The sequence below is a fragment of the Doryrhamphus excisus genome, linkage group LG3 (assembly GCF_037039965.1).
Source record: "Doryrhamphus excisus strain RoL-2023G ecotype Guam linkage group LG3, RoL_Dexc_Guam_v1.1, whole genome shotgun sequence".
Lineage (NCBI taxonomy): Eukaryota > Metazoa > Chordata > Actinopteri > Syngnathiformes > Syngnathidae > Doryrhamphus > Doryrhamphus excisus.
The window spans coordinates 8,257,094-8,276,057 of NC_136359.1; the positions used below are offsets into that span (position 1 = coordinate 8,257,094).

Here is an 18,964-nt window from a genome sequence, read left to right on the forward strand (position 1 = left end):
TTTCAATAGGAAATGTTTGTTTCTACCTTTTTTCTGTTCTATAGTAATCAGCAGTAAAACATAGGTAAGTTTCAGCAGAATATCAACCAAAGAAGGGGAGAAAAAAGTTTGTAGATAAACAAAAAATTGTTGTTTTATATAAAAATATATATATTTTTTTACAAATATAACACCATAAACTATTTACAATTTTCACATTTGCAACTGAAAAAATGTAAAATACATCTTAGGGAGCGAGCGGACGAGTTGAAAAAATCCCTTATAAATACTTCTTTGGTAGTGAATAAATAAAAATTGGCTGCAAAGCCCCCCCCCCCCTTACATTGGCATGCGCATGACAGCCACAATTGCCCCCAAAAAGAAAATCATATTCTGCAGAACACAAGCTGTAAGTAGTGAAATATCTCACCTCCAAACAGGCAGGAAGAGAGTTTGTGCATTTGTCTATTTTGGGGGGACAGATGCAGGGCTGCTACCATGCACACAGGAGAAGAGTGGACCCTCGTGAGGTGCAATGCCAGGGAACGTAATAAGAACAAAAAAAGATCATTGCAAAGGCAAATGCTCGGGAATGAGCAAGAATTCCATTATTATTTGCATTTCCATGATGGAAAATGTACAGACTAGTACATACAATAAGTAAATACCCTTGCATTGACACAGTTGGTTCTGCTCTAGGAGGTGTCTCAGATTCACATGCAAACACACAAATGCTACAGAAGAACACGTGCAGCGTAAAGCGTAGCACTTTTATCTTATCCTAGCACTTATCACCCATGCCAATCACTGCTTCGGAAAGTGCTGCCAACAGTGGCATATCTACTGTGACTATTAAGCACGCAGATAACAAATCTGATTGAGGCCTCCGATAAAAGAGAGGATAAAAAAACAAAAACAAATGAAAGACACAAATCTCTGCAACATTCTTAGCTGTTGGGATGTTTATTACGGCCTCCCAGCGCACCACAGACGTTATCTCCAGCCTCCTCGGGGAGTTGATTAGAACATCTCTGGGTCACAGAAGCGTCATTACCTGCCGAGGTATGAGCACATTTATGTCTGATTTAATGCTCCATCTGACAGTGTGACACTGCAAGAGCATATTCACAGTGTCCTCCCACCTCCCCCTCCCCAATGTGGAAGCTACAGGACGATTTGTCAGAGGGAAATGAAAGCTGACAGGCAAGGACGAGTTGAGACATGAGGTGGAGGGCAGGGCAGGTTGCGCCTCAGGGCTGCATCTTTGTTTATCTACACCATTGACTGTGGAAAAGAGACACACACCACGTCGGCTTCACTCATTTGGGACGTCAAACATACATACCTTCTCACAAAATGTCATGCTAAGTCATTAACCGGACACAGCACAGATTCACTTCAAAATAGTGCCACCAAAGCCACACAGAAGGCATCAGTTGGACCGTGACATGCTAACAAACAACAACAATGGAGGACAAGGGTTACCTGTGTTTACGTCCTGGCATGAGGAACAATATTGTCCAAAAAGAGAAGCGAGGGCAGTGGAGTATACTACATAACCAAGGTACAGCAGAGTTTGACCAGGTAGTACAAGTACCGACATTTACAAATAGAAAACCATCAACGTTATTCATACATGATTCAATATTAATACATTGAATATTTTTGTAGTTGTGGCACAGAAAAGCTGTTTATCATTTTCTAAATACGTCTTTTTAAATATTATTAGAGCCCTCTAGACATAAAATAACACCCCTATATTCACCTTTCCATTTGTATTACCTAATATAGTAGAAATAATCCAAGAAAATAAGACATATTAGAGATAAATAAGACAACATAGACATGTCAGATGTCACATGTCAGCAGTTACTTGTTTTTTTCTGGACAGCGTTTTTTTTTTCTGTCAGCGTATTTTAATGTAATCTTTAAATGGTTTTACGCTTGTATCACCCAGTATAGTAGACATAAAAAATAAATAAGACATTTAATACCTACACTACCGGTTAAAAGTTTTAGTACACCCAGATTTTTAAAGTTATTTATTGAAATTCAAGTCCAATGAATAACTAATTCCCTCAGATGTTCCCAGTTTTGGAGTGCTTACTACCTCCTCTGTCCTAATAAAAACAGTGTTCGGTCCACACTGTGGCAATATACCCCCATGAACAGCCTTGTACTGGAAAAAGTAACTTAGTGCTATACAAAATGTCAAGAAAAAAGAGAATTAACAATGGAGGAGAGATGAGCCATCTTAACAGGGTTTTCCTCCAGAGAAATTGGACTGTTCTAAAACTTTTGACAGGTGTGTCACAGTAAATGTGTCCCCTGGCAGGCGGACAGATGTGTGCAGGACAGGAAGTGACATCAGAGGTTCAGACTTGAGTTTTAGCTTATTGTGCAGCCAACAGTAGCCGGTGTTATTATTATGATTACTCCAAATTGTCCATAGGTATGAATGTGAGTGTGAATGGTTGTCACTGCCTGTGATTGGCTGGCCACCAGTCCAGGGTGTACCCCGCCTCTTGTCCGAAGACAGCTGGGATAGGCTCCAGCACCCCCACGAGAAAAAGCGGCAGAAAATGAATGAATGCATATTTTTATTACTGTTGTGAGTAAGGATCAACCAATACATTTGCCGGCCGATACTTGCATTTTTTCCTTGTATCGGCCGATATGCGCGTGGGTTCGCCAAGGTATTTCTGCACCACATGATTTACAGTCAGGCATCCACCGGGGCAGCTTTGTGTTGCCCCGGCAGCAGAGGACCCCGCAACACACGTAGTCGCGGTACACCGCCCCCACTGTTGAATCACATCAAGAGCTTGCTTTTAACACTTTACCAAGCCCATCACAATTCACTGGGTGATCGCTAGGCATAACAGTTTAAGTCATGGTGTGACAACAAGAAAGCCCAAAAACATCACATACCAACACAACAGACGAATAAAAGCACTCTCACTAGTTGAGCAGAACAAGAATGAACAACTATGCATGCAATTAAATGCATGTCTTGTTATGTGTGTGCGCTCTCTCCGCGCACGCACGCACACACGCACAGAAGGAATTGGAGCAGACGTGTCTGCTTATGAGAGGTCTTTATCGTGCACAACACAAACTTTAATGATGAGAGAAATGTTTTATATATCGTACTAAATTGTGTCAGTGTGATGTGTTTGTGTGTGGGGGGGGGGGGGGGGGGGTGCGCGCGTCACGCTGCGGAGGAGCAGTCATCACATCAATGCTGGATAAATTTAAACTACGACAGAAATGTTTTGCACATGGTTGAATATTTATTCCTTTCAAAGTTGATAATCCCGTTTAAATGTGTGTTTAAGAAAGCTGAATCCTACTGTGTTCAGTGTTTACATTTCAATTAATATTTGTTTAAACATGAGACCTGTAATATTTGTTATCATGGTCATTTTTTCATGTAAATTGAGGGATCAAAAGCAGTATTGGCCACAAATATTGGCCCAAGCAAAATCGGCCATCGGCTGAGGGTGATGGAAAAAAATCGGTATCGGCATCGGCCCCAAAAAAAACATATCGGTCGATCCCTAGTTGTGAGATGATTTAAACCTGCAATAAAAGCATATCCGTTGCTTGTCCCAGTTAATAATTACTGACACCTAGTGGCCATTGTAGAATACAACATTCACAATTAGAATGCTTCTGCTTTAGTTGATTTAACAATTTTTATGCTTGAAAAAGCTCAATTTAGGCCACAAAGATGTACTTCAATATGCATATTTGTTTGACTAATATTCATGAAAAATTATTTATTCATTACTTTTTGAAAAACCGTGATGCAGCCTGTGGCAAAATAGTATCCAGGAGGAGATTGAGGGCCACAAGAATCAGCAGTAGCTGCCATAGAGTAGCCAATAGTAGCAAGTTTTGCCAATGGAAAAGTGGCAGTATGGAGTCAAGCCAAGAAGGTACTGTGTAGTGCAACAGGGGCATAGGATATGAATAAGAAGGTAAAGGTATAATGTGTGTAGAATATGGGCTGATTTCAACTAGACTGGATGCAAAGTAGCAGGAAGTAAGACAACATAAGGAAGGAACGACTGGTGAACAATAGACACAGAACAGGATGAACATCACGAATGCCCACAGATGAAGGTTTCCCGTCTATTTACCATATTCTCTCTGTGTTCTTCAACGAGCTGGTGGAGCGTGACCTCGGCTTGAGAATGATACTCATGTTGTCGCGTCCTGCACATCCACTGGCTCCACATGCACCCACCTAACACATACACACACTTTAAGGCCACCTGGAGCCCTCCTCTGCTCCCCTTTCTTGGATCGAGCCAATTTTCCTTGTTTTTAAATCCTCCTTGTTCTTATTCCTCTCCTCCGCCAGATGGAAGACAGAGCTGCGGTGACCTCAGCCTTCTCCTCTCCCACCTCTGGCCTCGCTTGCTCTCCAGTTGTGCGTGAGAGTTACAGCACTCTCCACGCTCTGCCTCACTGCAGCTCGCTTTAGTGTGGAGTGGGAGGTGTTGTTTTGACTGTAGTAATTCCTTAAAGAGGGCGGGACTTCTTCCACCCTGTCCCTGCCCATTCTTACAGTCTTATGTGTCAATCACTGCTGGGGCTGTCACGGTAACCTAAAACCAACAGCGATATCCACGGCGGAGAAGTGGAAAGGTGTGAATATAGTTTGCATGTTCTCCCCGTGCATGCGTGGGTTTTCTCCGGGTACTCCGGTTTCCTCCCACATTCCAAAAACATGCTAGGTTAATTGGCGACTCCAAATTGTCCATAGGTATGAATGTGAGTGTGAATGGTTGTTAGTGTATATGTGCCCTGTGATTGGCTGGCCACCAGTCCAGGGTGTACCCCGCCTCTTGCCCGAAGACAGCTGGGATAGGCTCCAGCACCCCCCACAACCCCCGTGATGATAAGCGGTAGAAAATGAATGAATGAATGCTTAAGTTTAAGTTACCATAAGTCCGCATCACTAAGTAAGTAACCTGCATGGTAAACTATCCATACCGCTTGTCTTCACTCTGGTTGCGGGTATGCTGGAGCCTACTATAGCCACTTAAGGGAGTGATTTCCAAAAGTCTATGAAAAGTTGAGCAGAAAAAACATACTTTCCAGAAGTAGATGAAGGCTCCGAAACTGAACTACAGGACGCCATTCACAGATGGAGAATATATGAAAGAATCGTTCATAAACAACTCCACAGTTCAGTATTTCTATTATCAAGTTGGCCTAAACATGCGGTCTGATTTGAAATTTGAAAAAGCTGTGTCATGTTTTGCACCTCCGTTACCCGGACCTCCTTTTAATGTCCATGAAGGTGACTCCAGGCTATCTTAAAAGCATACTAAATACTTCCGTCTCATGGAGACATCAACTGACCAGAGACGGAAACAACAAGAGGGTGACATCAGGCGCTCCTTTTGTTCACCAGGCGTATGACATGCAAAATGGAAATGCGTCCTTCTGCAGGCTCATTGAAGCGACAACAAATGCCGGACCCCTTTTGACTGATAATACTGTGGTCATCCACTTCACAGGGCCGGATGCTTCTGAGCAAAGCGCGTGCATGTGCCTTTCATGTCACGAAAGCAAGGCGGTGCTATGTATTATGATTAGTAACAACTTTACCAGACACACGGAGGACGCCAGATGTAGCAGACTCACAGGCACAGCTAATGATAATGATTTGACAAAGTTCAATGTTAACTATCAATCCATACAGTGGTGGGTGTCTCATTCGAGCCAAAACACAAATTCACACCAATTTGTATGCAGTTTAATTAGTAATTGTGAAAAACATAAACATGCGTTTGTACAATCTTCTTCTTTCTCTGTACTTTTACCTTCAGGGGCCGCCACAGCAAATCAATCTCCTCCAGCCAACCCCGTCTTCTGCATCTGTCTCTCTCACACCAAATACCCTCATGTCCTCCTTCACTACTCAATAAACCTACCTGGCAACTCTGAACGCAGCATCCTTCTACCAATATATTCACTCTCTCTCCTCTGGACATGTCCAAACCATCTCAGTCTGGCCTCTCTGACTTAATCTCCAAGGCCTTTAACATGTAATGTCCCGTTGATGTACTCCTTCCTGATCTTATCCATCCTGGTCACTCCCAATAAGAACCTCATCATCCACATCTCTGCTACCTTCAGTTCTGCTTCCTGTCTGTAAACATGCGTTTATACAATCAATGTTCTAAACCACTAATGGTAACATATGCTAGCCGTGATGGTGTTGTTATATTCTTTTGGTTGGCAAAAGTGTCACCTTTATAGTGCTCATTACATCAGAACACGTGTACTTTTTGTTTTTAACCTTAAAATACAAACAGTATTTCTGATGTTGTACGTATGCTTTAATGTTGACACTAAAAAATAAGATGATGGACTTGACGACAATTTTGTGAACCCTACACATGGAATACATTGTTTTCATAATGATGTAATGTGATTTTCTGTTATTATACATTTTTGGGGATGTTATGCCCACTCATCGTGTGGCAAACAGCAGAGCAGACCCGCATCACATTTTGAGGAGAGTTGTTTTGATAGTGTGCCTCACACAGAGGAAAGTTTAGGACTGACTGTGTATTCCTGGAGGTTGCTTCTAACACCAGCTGTCCTGACTATCTTTCCTCAACCCAGCCCGCGGAAAACACCAGCACTGACGCAGATGGATATAAACAAAAAGTAAAAAACCCAAAAAGCGTTGTTGGACTGTGGAAAAGCATCCCGAGGAGGCAGTTAGTAAATCCACAAGTTTTTCTACAAGACATAGGATAATAATATGGGTTTACATGCCAAATGACAGCTCGGTAAACTATGTATCATATATATATATATATCTTTTATGGTAATGGTTTTATTTCATTTGAACATGCATCAGATTACAATTAAGTGCATCACATAATCAGTTCACAGTTCCACATGTCCAAAAGGAGTAGGAAGAAGCAAAGCTTATTAAATCCTACCCCTCTGTTGTGGAAAAAATTTCCATCATCCTAAGTAGGATAGAGAATGCCTGAAATAAATACATAGCTCTGGCAGTTTTTATTACCTTTGCAAAACAAAGGGGTCAGACAACACACAGTATGCATGGCGGTCTGTAGGTGTCTGGCCAAGAGTGGTCTCTTGGCGGGAACTTTTATACTCCATAGCATGCAAATGAATTACATTACAATAGAAAAGAGACATTCATGTCACTCCCCCGATGCCACCCTCATGTATGGGGGTTAGCCTACACACCCATTCCTCTGGCACGGTTCGTCACACCCATGCGAGATAACCTCCTAGGGTCAACCATTTGGTGGGACCTCTTGATGTCCCCTGTCCCGTGAAGGTAAAGCTTTGATCAAAGAATGGCCTCCTCCAACACTGCCCCTAACCCCAGGTTACAAATAGCCTCCTGCTGTGCCACCATCTTTGAAGGGACAGCAGGATGTGCTCGGATGCAAATGTTGAAGCTCTACAAAAGGCCCTAAAGTAATTCAAACAATGTGTAACCTATGCTATACCTGGGAAATATAAATTTTCCCATCACACCCTCCATCTGGTACTTTTACAATCAGTAAAACGTTTGTTCACTTTTTTTTAATTTTTAAATTTTTTTGTCACGTCCCGAAGTACGAGGTGATATGACCATACAATGACATAATGGGTACCATAGTAACTGTCAATATAGTGATATGTATAGCACATCATGATTGGTTCAAGACTCTTCATTCTTGTATTTAGCAAACATCAACTGCTTGCATTGTTTCTTGAATTGGCTCATCGTTGTGCTTTGTTTGAGGGTCTTACTCAATCCATTCCATAGTTTGATTCCACATACTGAAATGATATGGCTTTTTAACGTAGTCCTAGCATATAAGTGTTTCACATTTAGTTCTTCCCTGAGATCATATTTCTCCTCTCTTGTAGAGAAGTATTGGATGAAATTTTTAGCTAATTGGTTATTTTTAGCCTTATGCATTATTTTAGCTGTTTGAAGATTAACTAAATCAGCAAGTTTAAGTATTTGTGATTTTAGAAATAAGGAGTTAGTATGTTCTCTGCAGGCGGCATTATGAATTATCCTTACTGACCTTTTTTGCAGGACAGATTGCTTTTATAGTTATTACCCCATATTTCCACACAATAAGTAAGATATGGTAGAAGATATAGTTGCTTACTGGTGAATACGGGACTTTTTAAAATAGCTTTTTGGATGTCATGAGCACTTTAAAGTCTATCTCCAGCATCACTATCTAGCTATACATCTATGTGAAAGAAGAGAGCCCTCTAGTGGTGAATGCCGAGCAACTGCAGCATCCATAACCACAGCATAGATTAGGTGTCACGAATACAATTGATAAAATGATTGATTTTGTTTACGAAAAAAAAGGGAACTCCTACACCAGAGCACGCTCTAAAGTAAAGTAAACGCTGATATATATAAATAGCACTAAACTAAGCAGAGCACAGATGGCTGCGTGGTGCTATTGACAAGGCTCCATCCATATCTATATGTCTACAAAAGGCAGCCCACCATTATCTTAAGTTCGTATGCAAATACTCAGTGGCAAGCAACACACATGCATTCATACATCTTGTGTTTTTTTTTCTTTTAGGTCGCTGAGTGCATGACATGTTGACAGGCATGATAATGGACCTAATAAAGTCTTAAATTTTCTCTGCAGGCCTTAATGGACGCAGAGTGGTGGGATGATGAGCATGCTCACGAGGCAGCCGAGGCCTGAACACCTTGACTGCGTGTTCATTTAGCAATGCTCTTAACCTTGTTGTCTACAAAGCTGATGGAGATACACTACCACAAATGTGTGTGTGTGTGGGGGGGGGGGGGTATTACACACAAGCACACACACACATCATGTTGAGCAAACAGCAGCAACAAACACAACCACAAACTCGTATAATTCATACAATTCCAAGCGTACACACTCCTTACAGACCTCAAAGACAACATTCGACAACTCCTGTGACCTTTTTAGCCCCCCCCACCACACACCTTTCCTTTGCATACCCTCTGCGGCCGCGAGGTTTTATGTCGATGGGCTTGTTGGTGGCGTAGGGTGAGCCGTTGGAGCAGGCATGGCGGTAGCGAGCTATCCTCTCCAGTGACGGATAATCAGAGTTGACGGGCAAACTCATCTCGGCCGGAGGTCCTCGAACGCAACTGAGCGTTCTTCTTGCTACGAGCCAGTACAAGGTAGTTGAGGGGGAGAAAAAAGGAGGAGGATGCGAGACTATATGAGGGTGAATGAAGACGAGGAGGGGGTGTGACTTTAACAGAGGGCGAGAGAGAGGGTGTGTGTGTGAGGGATGCAACAAGGTGGGGGGCAAAGTGCAAATGCAGAGCAAACTAATTTATCATTTGTGACAGGTCATAATCAAGTATGTCTTTAATGCTGCACAGACTGGGGCTGAATGCTAACTGCTTCTGTAAAATATTCTTTTTAACTCACTTTTATTCAAAATAAAATCAGTACTGTGAATCAACAATCCAGTACTGTGGATGAGTAAGACAAAGTGTGGGATGAGCAGAAAACCAAAAATATGTTTTTTCAGGGACTGTATTCCGCTTTCCGAGGGGAGGTCACAGATGGACGGCGTTTCGGTTTTGTTTGCGTGCGGCATCGCTTCATGATACAAGGCTGTATTACTGCAAAATTCCTGCAAGGTGGTTGTTATCCTTGATAACTGACAGGAGGAGCCATCAAGATAGATAGATAGACTCCCTTTATTGTCATTGCACAAAAACACAGTAGTGAAATTGCCAACGAAATGTCGTTGCCTGGCTCCCATATAATAACAGACACAAAAGAAGATAAGTAATAATAAATAATAATAATAATAATAATAATAATAATGTGGAGAATAAATAGATAGAATAGACACCAAATATGAACAACATAATGTAAAGTGCAGCGTGAACAGTAAATTGCCCAAATAATTTAAATAATTTAAATAAATAATAAAAATGTAAGTAAAGGTAGAGGGGCTTATTTGGCATTCAGCAGTCTGATGGCCAGGGGGAAGTAGCTGTCTCTGAACCTGGTCGTCCTACAGCGGATGCTGCAGAGCCTTCTCCCCGATGCCAGGCGAGAGAACAGTCCATGCTGGGGGTGTGTGGGGTCAGAGCAGATCCGATGGGCTCTAGATACACACCGGCTGTTTGCTATGTCCTTAATGGGGGGGAGCTGGGTCCCGATGATCTTCTCCGCTGTCCTCACCACTCTCTGCAGTAACGTCCAGTCCAAGGCCTTGCAGCTCCCAGACCAGACGGAGATGCAGTTGGTCAGCAGGCTCTCAATGGTCCCTCTGTAGAAGGTGGTAAGGATAGGAGGGGAGAGGGAGGCTCTTCTCATCCGTCGCAGGAAGTGCAGTCGCTGCTGTGCCTTCTTCGCCAGAGCGGAGGTGTGGAGTGACCAGCCGAGGTTGTCTGTGATATGCACCCCCAAGTACTTGGTTGTGTTCACAACTTCTATGGCTGTGTCGTTGATGCTGAGTGGAGTGTGGCTGGGTCTGGATCTCCTGAAGTCGACGATGATCTCCTTTGTTTTGTCAACATTCAGGATCAGGTTGTTCGCCTTGCACCAATCCACAAGGTGTCGCACTTCCTCCCTGTAAGCCAGTTCGTTGTTGTCCTGAATGAGGCCCACAACTGTTGTGTCGTCCGCGTACTTCAGGATATGGTTGCTGCTGTACTTGGGGCGACAGTCATGGGTCATTAGGGTAAACAACAGGGGGCTCAGAACACATCCCTGGGGTGAGCCGGTGTTCAGGGAGATGACACTGTGTTGATGTTGATGTGTTGTTGCCCACTCTGACATACTGGGTTCTATCTGTGAGGAAGTCAAGCAGCCAGTTGCACAGGGAGGTCTTGAGGCCCAGTGGCTCCAACTTGCGTACCAGGTCCTGGGGGATGATTGTGTTGAATGCTGAGCTGAAGTCTAGGAACAGCATCCGTACATGGGTGTTTTTCTTCTCCAGGTGCTCCAGGTTCAGGTGGAGAGCAGTGGAGATGGCATCTTCAGTGGAGCGGTTTGGCTGGTATGCGAATTGGAAAGGGTCGAGTGATGGGGGGAGTATGGAGGTGATATGGTCCTTAACCACCCTCTCGAAACATTTCATAATGGTCGATGTGAGTGCAACGGGCCGAAAGTCGTTCAGACATGCAATAGATGGTTTCTTGGGCACTGGAATTATTGTGGCGGTCTTGAAACACGGGGGCACTACAGCTTGGGCCAGTGAGGTGTTGAAGATGTCTGTGAGCACGTGGGCCAGCTGGTCTGCACATTCCTTGATCACCCGTCCTGGAATGGCGTCTGGGCCTGCAGCTTTCCGCACGTTGACCTTCCTCAGGACTCTCCACACAGCAGCAGTATCAAACTTGACTGCATGTTCATCGGGGTGGGGGGTAGCCTTCCTCGCAGGGTTATTGTTCAGAGCCTCAAACCTTCCGAAGAAGTTATTTAGCTCATTGAGGAAGCTGATGTCAACTTGATGATATGACATTTCTGCATGTGTCGGTGAGTAAGGAACCATGGAATTGGTGGAATTTTTCAAGTCATAACTTTATTAATAAGCAGTAATTAATATCACTGTGTGGTTTTGTGCCTACTTACATGTCAGTTTGCTTATTTCCACTGGTTGTCATTCATTCCTGATGGGAGGAGCGACTGAATTCATTGCGCTGGGGCGGCAGTGGGCTCAGGAGGTAGAGCAAGTTGTCCCAAACCACAAGGTTGGTGGTTCCGTCCTTGCTCCCACCACAGAGTCACTGTCGTTGTGTCCCCTTGTGTCATTCATCACCCACCTTCCTTGGTGAATGAATGAATTGAAAGGCCGAGAGCCACATTTCCGTCAGGGCAGCTGTGACAACAGATGTAGTTTACCGCCACTTGTGTGTGACCGTGAAGAATGTGTTTGGGTCCTTTATATAAAAATAAATCCATTATTACTATTAACAAAGTATCATGTTCCTTTCTTGTTCGTTATTATTAATATCTGGTGTAATTAATATCAAATTAGTTATATGACAAGTCTGCATTGTGCCCCAAAATACTATTATTATAAACTGTACTGTCAAACTACATTGTTTTCAAACGAGACAGTGAAAAAGATAACACAATTGAATTTAAAAGTGAAAACAGCAGTAACATATTACTCTTATTACTACAATATTATTCTTCCAGTGCGGTGGAGGTGGCACAGCTTATTATGGCTTTACATTCTTTCCACAAACATCACCGTAAATTGTAAATCTTCCTTTGTCAGATTGTGACAGCGTTCATTTAAACAGAAAAGATTAGCGCTTTACGAGGGCACTAAATAATTTCATTATGAATACCAACTAATGGACTCAGGTGATTGCCACGTTCCGCCAGTAGGGAGAGACATTGCTTCATATATGAAGCTATTAAGGAGGTTGTATGTAAGAAATACATAGACAGCTGTGCATTTATGAATGCGTTACTGTATGTGGATGTATATTACAAATATTAAGATTGAGTATTGAAGATATTGGGGATTGAATTTGAAAATAACGTGCAAAAAGTCCTCATTGTTATCCACTTGCCAGCAGAGGGTTGCCTCCCCTACACACACACACACACACACCAGAGTGAATCTCAATGGGGGTCTCTGTCAGACTCATCTAGTGTGTGACAACAAATCACGTGAGTGGGGGTGGTAAGTTGTCGCACTGGTGGACCTTGTGACAGTCTAACATGGCATCACTCGACAACTTGAGTGGGCCTGCACCAAGCACAGCATGTAAGCACAGGTGACAAGCACTCTCCAGTGCAGACAAAATCACCCCGTCCCCCTCTGAGAGACGACAAGCGCTACCACCAACAAGCATATGCTATGCGCACGCTGTCATCGTGTCAGGTGACAACGCTGCTGTCGCCACCCTCTCTCTCACCGTCCCTGAGGGACTCTGCTGCATGAAACGACAAACCCCTAACCCAGGGTGTGAAGCTTTGGATTTTGAACACAGACCTCAGCCAGGGGTCCAACAACTGACAAATACACTCCATGTGGTGGGTCAGTGCACCACTTGGCCCCCAATCACGGTTGACAGTAACAGTGTAAATGAAACCACCTATTGCCATTTTATACAGATATATAGCCATCCCTCGCAATATCATGGTTCGATTATCGCTCCCTCGCCGTTTTTCAGAAAGGAATGAAAGGAAAGGAATGAATAAATAATCGAGTGAATCAGGATTCAATCTACTAAATTATTATAGTCGTTCCTCGCCACAATAAAGTACAATGAAAGTTATTAATAAAGGATTACTTGTTTGTGGTTGACTGCACGGTGGTCGAATGGTTAGTGCGCAGACCTCACAGCTAGGAGGTCTGTGCGCGTGTTCAATTCCACCCTCTGCCATCTCTGTGTGGAGTTTGCATGTTTTCCCTGTGCATCTCCGGGTACTCCGGTTTCCTCCCACATTCCAATGACATGCTAGGTTAATTAGCGACTCCAAATTGTCCATTGGTATGAATGTGAGTGTGAATGGTGGCTTGTCTTATATGTGCCATGATTGGCTGGCCACCAGTCCAGGGTGTACCCCGCCTCTCGCCTGAAGACGGCTGGGATGGGCTCCAGCACCCCCGCGACCCTCGTGAGGAAAAGCGGTAGAAAATGAATGAATGTTTGTGGTTGAAAAAGGCCACAGCAGGAAGTACGCTCTACAAAAAAAAAAAACAACAACAACAATAAGGAACTGCTAGAAGTTCAATTGTGATTAAATCTGGAACCAATTAACTGTGATAAACGAGGGATGGCTGTATAGTACTATAATTTATTTGGGGTGAAAAAAAAACACCTGACCTCTCGCTTTTGATGCTTGGCAGAGGTAATCAATGATAACATCTGGTACGTGGTCCAAGGCAGGTACGCCACAAAGAGCTGCAGATAGACATGATGCTAATCAGCGCGTGATGACAATCAGCAGGCAGACACACAGTTTAAGAGTCCACAGGTTAAGTGCAGCAGTGTGTACACAGCTAATTTACGGGCCGTGAGCCAGATAGATGGCGAAGAGGGCTTGGCGTGAAGGTGTGCGCCTGACAGAACTGCAGTATCTAAGTCTTGGTTGGATTGATGTGTAAAAAAAGGGTTAAAAATGGTGCTGGGGAAATGATAGTCATTTATTAAAACAGCACAGCAACAACAGAAGCTGTGTTGTATTATTACAGTACTGCAAGTGTGAGTTTCACACTAACACCATAGTCATGCCAACGTTTTTAAAACCAGGTCTGGTTTGAATCATTGTATACTGACATCCGCACAAAATGATTGTTTCTCCACAGATGAATCTTAACATAGATCAGGAGTGACTAGGGGTGTGTATTGGCAAGAATCTGGCGATACGACACGTATCACCATACTAGGCTCATGATACAATATACGATATATCACGATACTGTTAACAAGACAATATATTTTTGTTTTTCTTGTAGTTAAAGATTATTTCCTGGAAAAACTGAATTACACCAGCAATATGCACTTACTAAACACATTTTTATTCGATTAGAACAGTATGTTATGCTGTATCACAAACTTTCCTCTGTAAAAACTTAAAGTGTAGCATTTGGATAAATAAAGCTAAAGCTACTTGTAGTATACAAAAGGACCTTCGCATTTCTTGCTAGCGGCAGGTCCTCATGGTGTCTCACTAAGTGGACTCGCAGATTTGTCGTGTTTCCCGAATAATTCATTCGGGCACGACACATTTTACAAACGACATGGGTTTGGTCAATTTCTGCACACCCGACTTTGTGTAGAAATCCAAAATGTGTCCACACTTCAGCCTTGTACGCCGCAGGGGCCGGTGTTATGTGCTGGCATTCTGCCATGTTGAACTGTGTTTTTTTATTTTTATTTTTTTGTCCCGTCCAGCCATGGGGGCAGGTAGTATTGTTGATCTAAATGCCCTTACATGCTAGACAGATTTGCTCTGTGTCAGGAAAGGTGTTGGCTACAACTTCCCTGTACCATGAAATTTTATTTGCCGTTATTTGATGTTTTTGTTATGCCATTTGGAGCGACTGGACCGGAGCAAGAAGAAGAACAGAAAAGAAGAAGAGAAAGGTGGGGTGGGGAGGGGGGGCAGTAGAGGGAGAGACAAAAACAGCAGCAACAAGAATTCCCATAACAACAACAGTGACAAACAGAACAGTTAAATGTCAATGATGGCTAAGGCTCACGATGGAGATGATATCAGTGAAATGAAACTTACCAGTAGCAATAGTAACAATGAAGACATGAACCGTGATAGTAAACACAATTACAGCCATACGGTTACAGTAATTAAAATCTCACTGCTTGACATCATGATTACTGTAATAATAGCATACCAATAGCATATAAACATCAGGGATAAGATGGTAGATTGTATAGAGAAGCACCCATGTGCTGTGAGTGTCCATATGGAGGTGTGTTGTGTATGTGAATGCGAGTGTGTGAATGTGTAATTGTCACTGAGAATGACAAAAGGAGAGACTGCCTTCTACCACCCAGCAAACCCCGCCCCGCGCAGCCAGGTCAAGCCCCCACCGCCAGAGATCCTCCGGCCCCGTGGGTGTGGGCAAAGCCAGGGCCGACTCCCCAAGACCCGCCCCCGAAGCAACTCCCCGAAGAGACCAGCAAGAGGCCATGGAGGAGCAATCCCAACCGGCAACAGGGCGCCAGCAGGCCGGAGAAGAGCCGCACCCCCGAGACCAGCGGGAGACCATACCCCACTAGGGCAGAAGGGCATCGAAGGCCACACACCCGTGGGCACAGGGGCGCCCCCGCCAGCCGGAAGGGAGCCCGTCCACGGCTGGAGGCGCCGCCCCCCGCCACCCACACACCCCCAGGAAGCAGAACCCGGCCCGCCCCAGGTAACCCCAGGCCTGACCACTGACATAGGACCGCCCTGGCCAGGACAGAAAAGGCCAGGGAACACTGCCCCATGGAGGACCGGGCAGAAAAGGCCAGGGAACACTGCCCCATGGAGGACCGTATATCTATATGGCCATATACACACACACACACCCCCCCATATATATATATATATATATATATATATATATATATATATATATATATATTATATATATATATATATATATATATATATATAATAAAACTAATCATGATTTATCTAAGTATTTAAAACAATAAATACATAAAATAATCTCAGACACGCGCACACCCCATCCACTCAATACACACACACGCAAGCACACACTGTGGATGTCCCCGGGTGGGGCGTCCGGGGCATCACAGGGCGGGGGACCCAGGGGTCCCAGACCCACAACCAGGCCCCGAGCCCAGGGAGGTACGGACCGCCAAGGCATAGCACCCCCAGACTCCCCTCGACCACGGCATCAGGGCTACGGCAGTGTGGCAGACAAAGGAGCGGGTGAGGGGAGGAGGCCCGCACATGAGCAAGCGGAGGGGGCGAGCAGGCGAATGGTGAGGCGCTCCACCGCGCCGGCCGACACCCGCCGGGCAGCTCACCCCCGTGAGGGAGAGCCATAGCTTCAAGTCATGGGGAGGCCAAGCACCAGAGCCGAGGAGTTAAGACCAGCGCAAGGCCACCGACGGACCCACCATCCACCGGGGGGCCGCCCCCCCCCCCAGAACCAGCAGCGCTCCACTCACGTACCGGAGAACCATCCCCGACGAGCCCTAAGGCAAGACTGGGGATGGGCAAAGACAGGGACAGCGATGCAGCAGAGCATAGGACCAGTGGCAGCAGACACCCAAATGCCCGGAAGAGCACCGCCCCCCCCAGCAGGCCCCACTCCGAGGAGCATGCTCCCCATCCCCACACGCCACCCAGGCCCCCGTCCCCATGAGCAGGATCAGGCCCCCTCCCAACACACAGCCCGGTCCCCGCAGCAGCCACCACAGCGCAACAACCCCAAGCCACCACTGTAGACTTCAGGCCACCAGCAGCGCGGACCCCACTGCCTTTAGGCTGGCGAACGCCCCCCCAAGGGCACGTTGGTGCCCGCGACCCAGGACAGACCCAGAGAGGTAGCGCCAACCATGAGCCCCGGCGTCAGCTGGTTCCAGCGGGACCCCTAGGAAGGCCAGGCAGACCAGACCAAAATATCCTGCAGCCCAGGGCACCCCGAGCGAGCCGCCAAGCCCCATCAGCCAGCGGGCCAATCGCGGGGGTAGAAAGCTACACCTGTGTGTGTGATGATGGTATTGTGTAGATTGTGCAATTAAAAATAGGCCTGCCCCATATGGCTGACCTATGTGTGTGGTGTATGTGTATGTGTGTGTGTGGAGGGAAGCTGAGCAATGGTGGGTCCCATGCCTGCCCAGATCCCCCCCAGAACTAAGTGTCTAAGGTGCGGTTAAAATTGAAGCGTGACCAAGCCAGAGGAATGCCGAGGACAAAAGGGCATCCACAAGGAAACCCTTCGCCCCGGCATAACCAGTTGCAGGCCACCCCCCAAAGTCCTACATGTATGTGAGGTGGTGCAGTGCAGCAGGGAGGACCGGGGCCCCACACACGCCCACCCCGCACTACCGACCAACCGAGCCGGGCAAGCCAGCCGCCCGGAGCAAGCCCTGGGCCACAGGACCAACCACAAGCCCCACCCAGCCCATCGTGGCAGCCAGTCCGGCCTGCCAGCTCTCCCCCGGAGGGCCCCACTAGAGATTGTGCCAGCTACACCACCCCCGGACCACCAGTAGCCGCGGACAAACCACACGCCCCGAGGCAGCTCCTACAACCACCAGAACAGCAGGGACCGCGCCCCGGCAACACATCCGTCACCATGAGCCCAGGGAGTGACACCACAGAGACCGCAGGAGAACCGGGACCCGCATGGGGAAAAGCCCAACCCCGCCCCCCGGGCACGTGAGCCAAGAGTGCCAGGGCGGGACAGAGACACACACACCAGGCAGCAGAGCCCACCAGGTAAACGACACCCCAACAGCCGCAAAAAGTGAATGCCCCCCCAGTCCCACCCTCCGCCACAGCGCCGACCCGTCTCCACCACATCTCCCATCCACCCACGGACCCGCCGAGTAGGACACCCCGGAGGCGGGAAGACCGCCACCAGACCGGAGACAGAAGGGGCCAACCAGACACCGGCAAATAGCAGGGGCTGCCACCGGCCAGCCCCACCCCCCAACCCTTGGTCGAGGCCCCCCCACGACCCAGAGCCCACCACCCCCCCCAAGCAAGCCCCCCGCTAATCCCGGCCCGCGCCGCTCAGAGCACCACCCCAACCGCTATCCGCCCCGCTACCCACGCACCCACAGCCAACCCCCCCACCCGCCCGCCCCACATCCACCACAACCCGGCCAGGCCCCTACCGAAGGGAGAGAAGCAGGTAATGCCCCACCCCAGCACCGCACCGCACCTCCCCACCCAGAGCCCAAGCTGCACAAACGAGACCCCCCCTCCCGTATGAGCTTACCAGGCGCCCCACCCGGGAAACAGCCACAGCCAGAGTGGGACGATAGCACACGGTCCCCATAACTCACACATGCCTACCATACACAAAAATAAAAATTGAGAATAAAAATAATAAATAAAAATAAAGTAAAGTAATTGATAATAATAATAATAATAGTAATCATCATAATAATAGTAATAATAATCATAATAACAATAACATAACAATAATAATAACAATAATAATAATAATAGTAATAATAATATTTATTGATAATAATTATGTATGTATAATAATGATACTACTATTGATACTTAATATATAATAATTTATATATAATATATTTTCTAATAATTTAGATCTTTTAGCTATTTTAGATATGATAATAATAAATATATACATGCATACCTACACACACACATATATAGCCATATACATACCTAAGGGGGAAGGCTCTGCAAGGGCAGCGGGGTATAACCACCCGTGCCCACACCAAGGGCAGGGCCAAAGCCTCCCATGCCCACACCCCACGGCCCCACACAGTAGCCAAGCCAGAGCA

The 18,964-nt window shown here is 46.0% G+C and overlaps 1 protein-coding gene across 6 annotated transcripts in view; it reads right to left on the bottom strand.

Moving 5' to 3' along the window:
• Positions 1–18,964, bottom strand: part of pde4d (phosphodiesterase 4D, cAMP-specific) — a 225,966-nt gene that overhangs the window by 34,611 nt on the left and 172,391 nt on the right. Inside the window, exon 1 of one of the 6 annotated variants that reach the window (XM_058071079.2) lies at positions 4,125–4,210. The exons of 4 other annotated variants lie outside the window; for them this stretch is intronic. In XM_058071079.2, the coding sequence (XP_057927062.2) occupies positions 4,125–4,189 (65 nt within the window). In that variant the 5' untranslated portion in view covers positions 4,190–4,210. Of the gene's footprint in view, positions 1–409; positions 2,447–4,124; positions 4,211–18,964 lie in introns of those variants that run through there. One more of the 6 variants, XM_078789590.1, reaches the window with a different exon arrangement.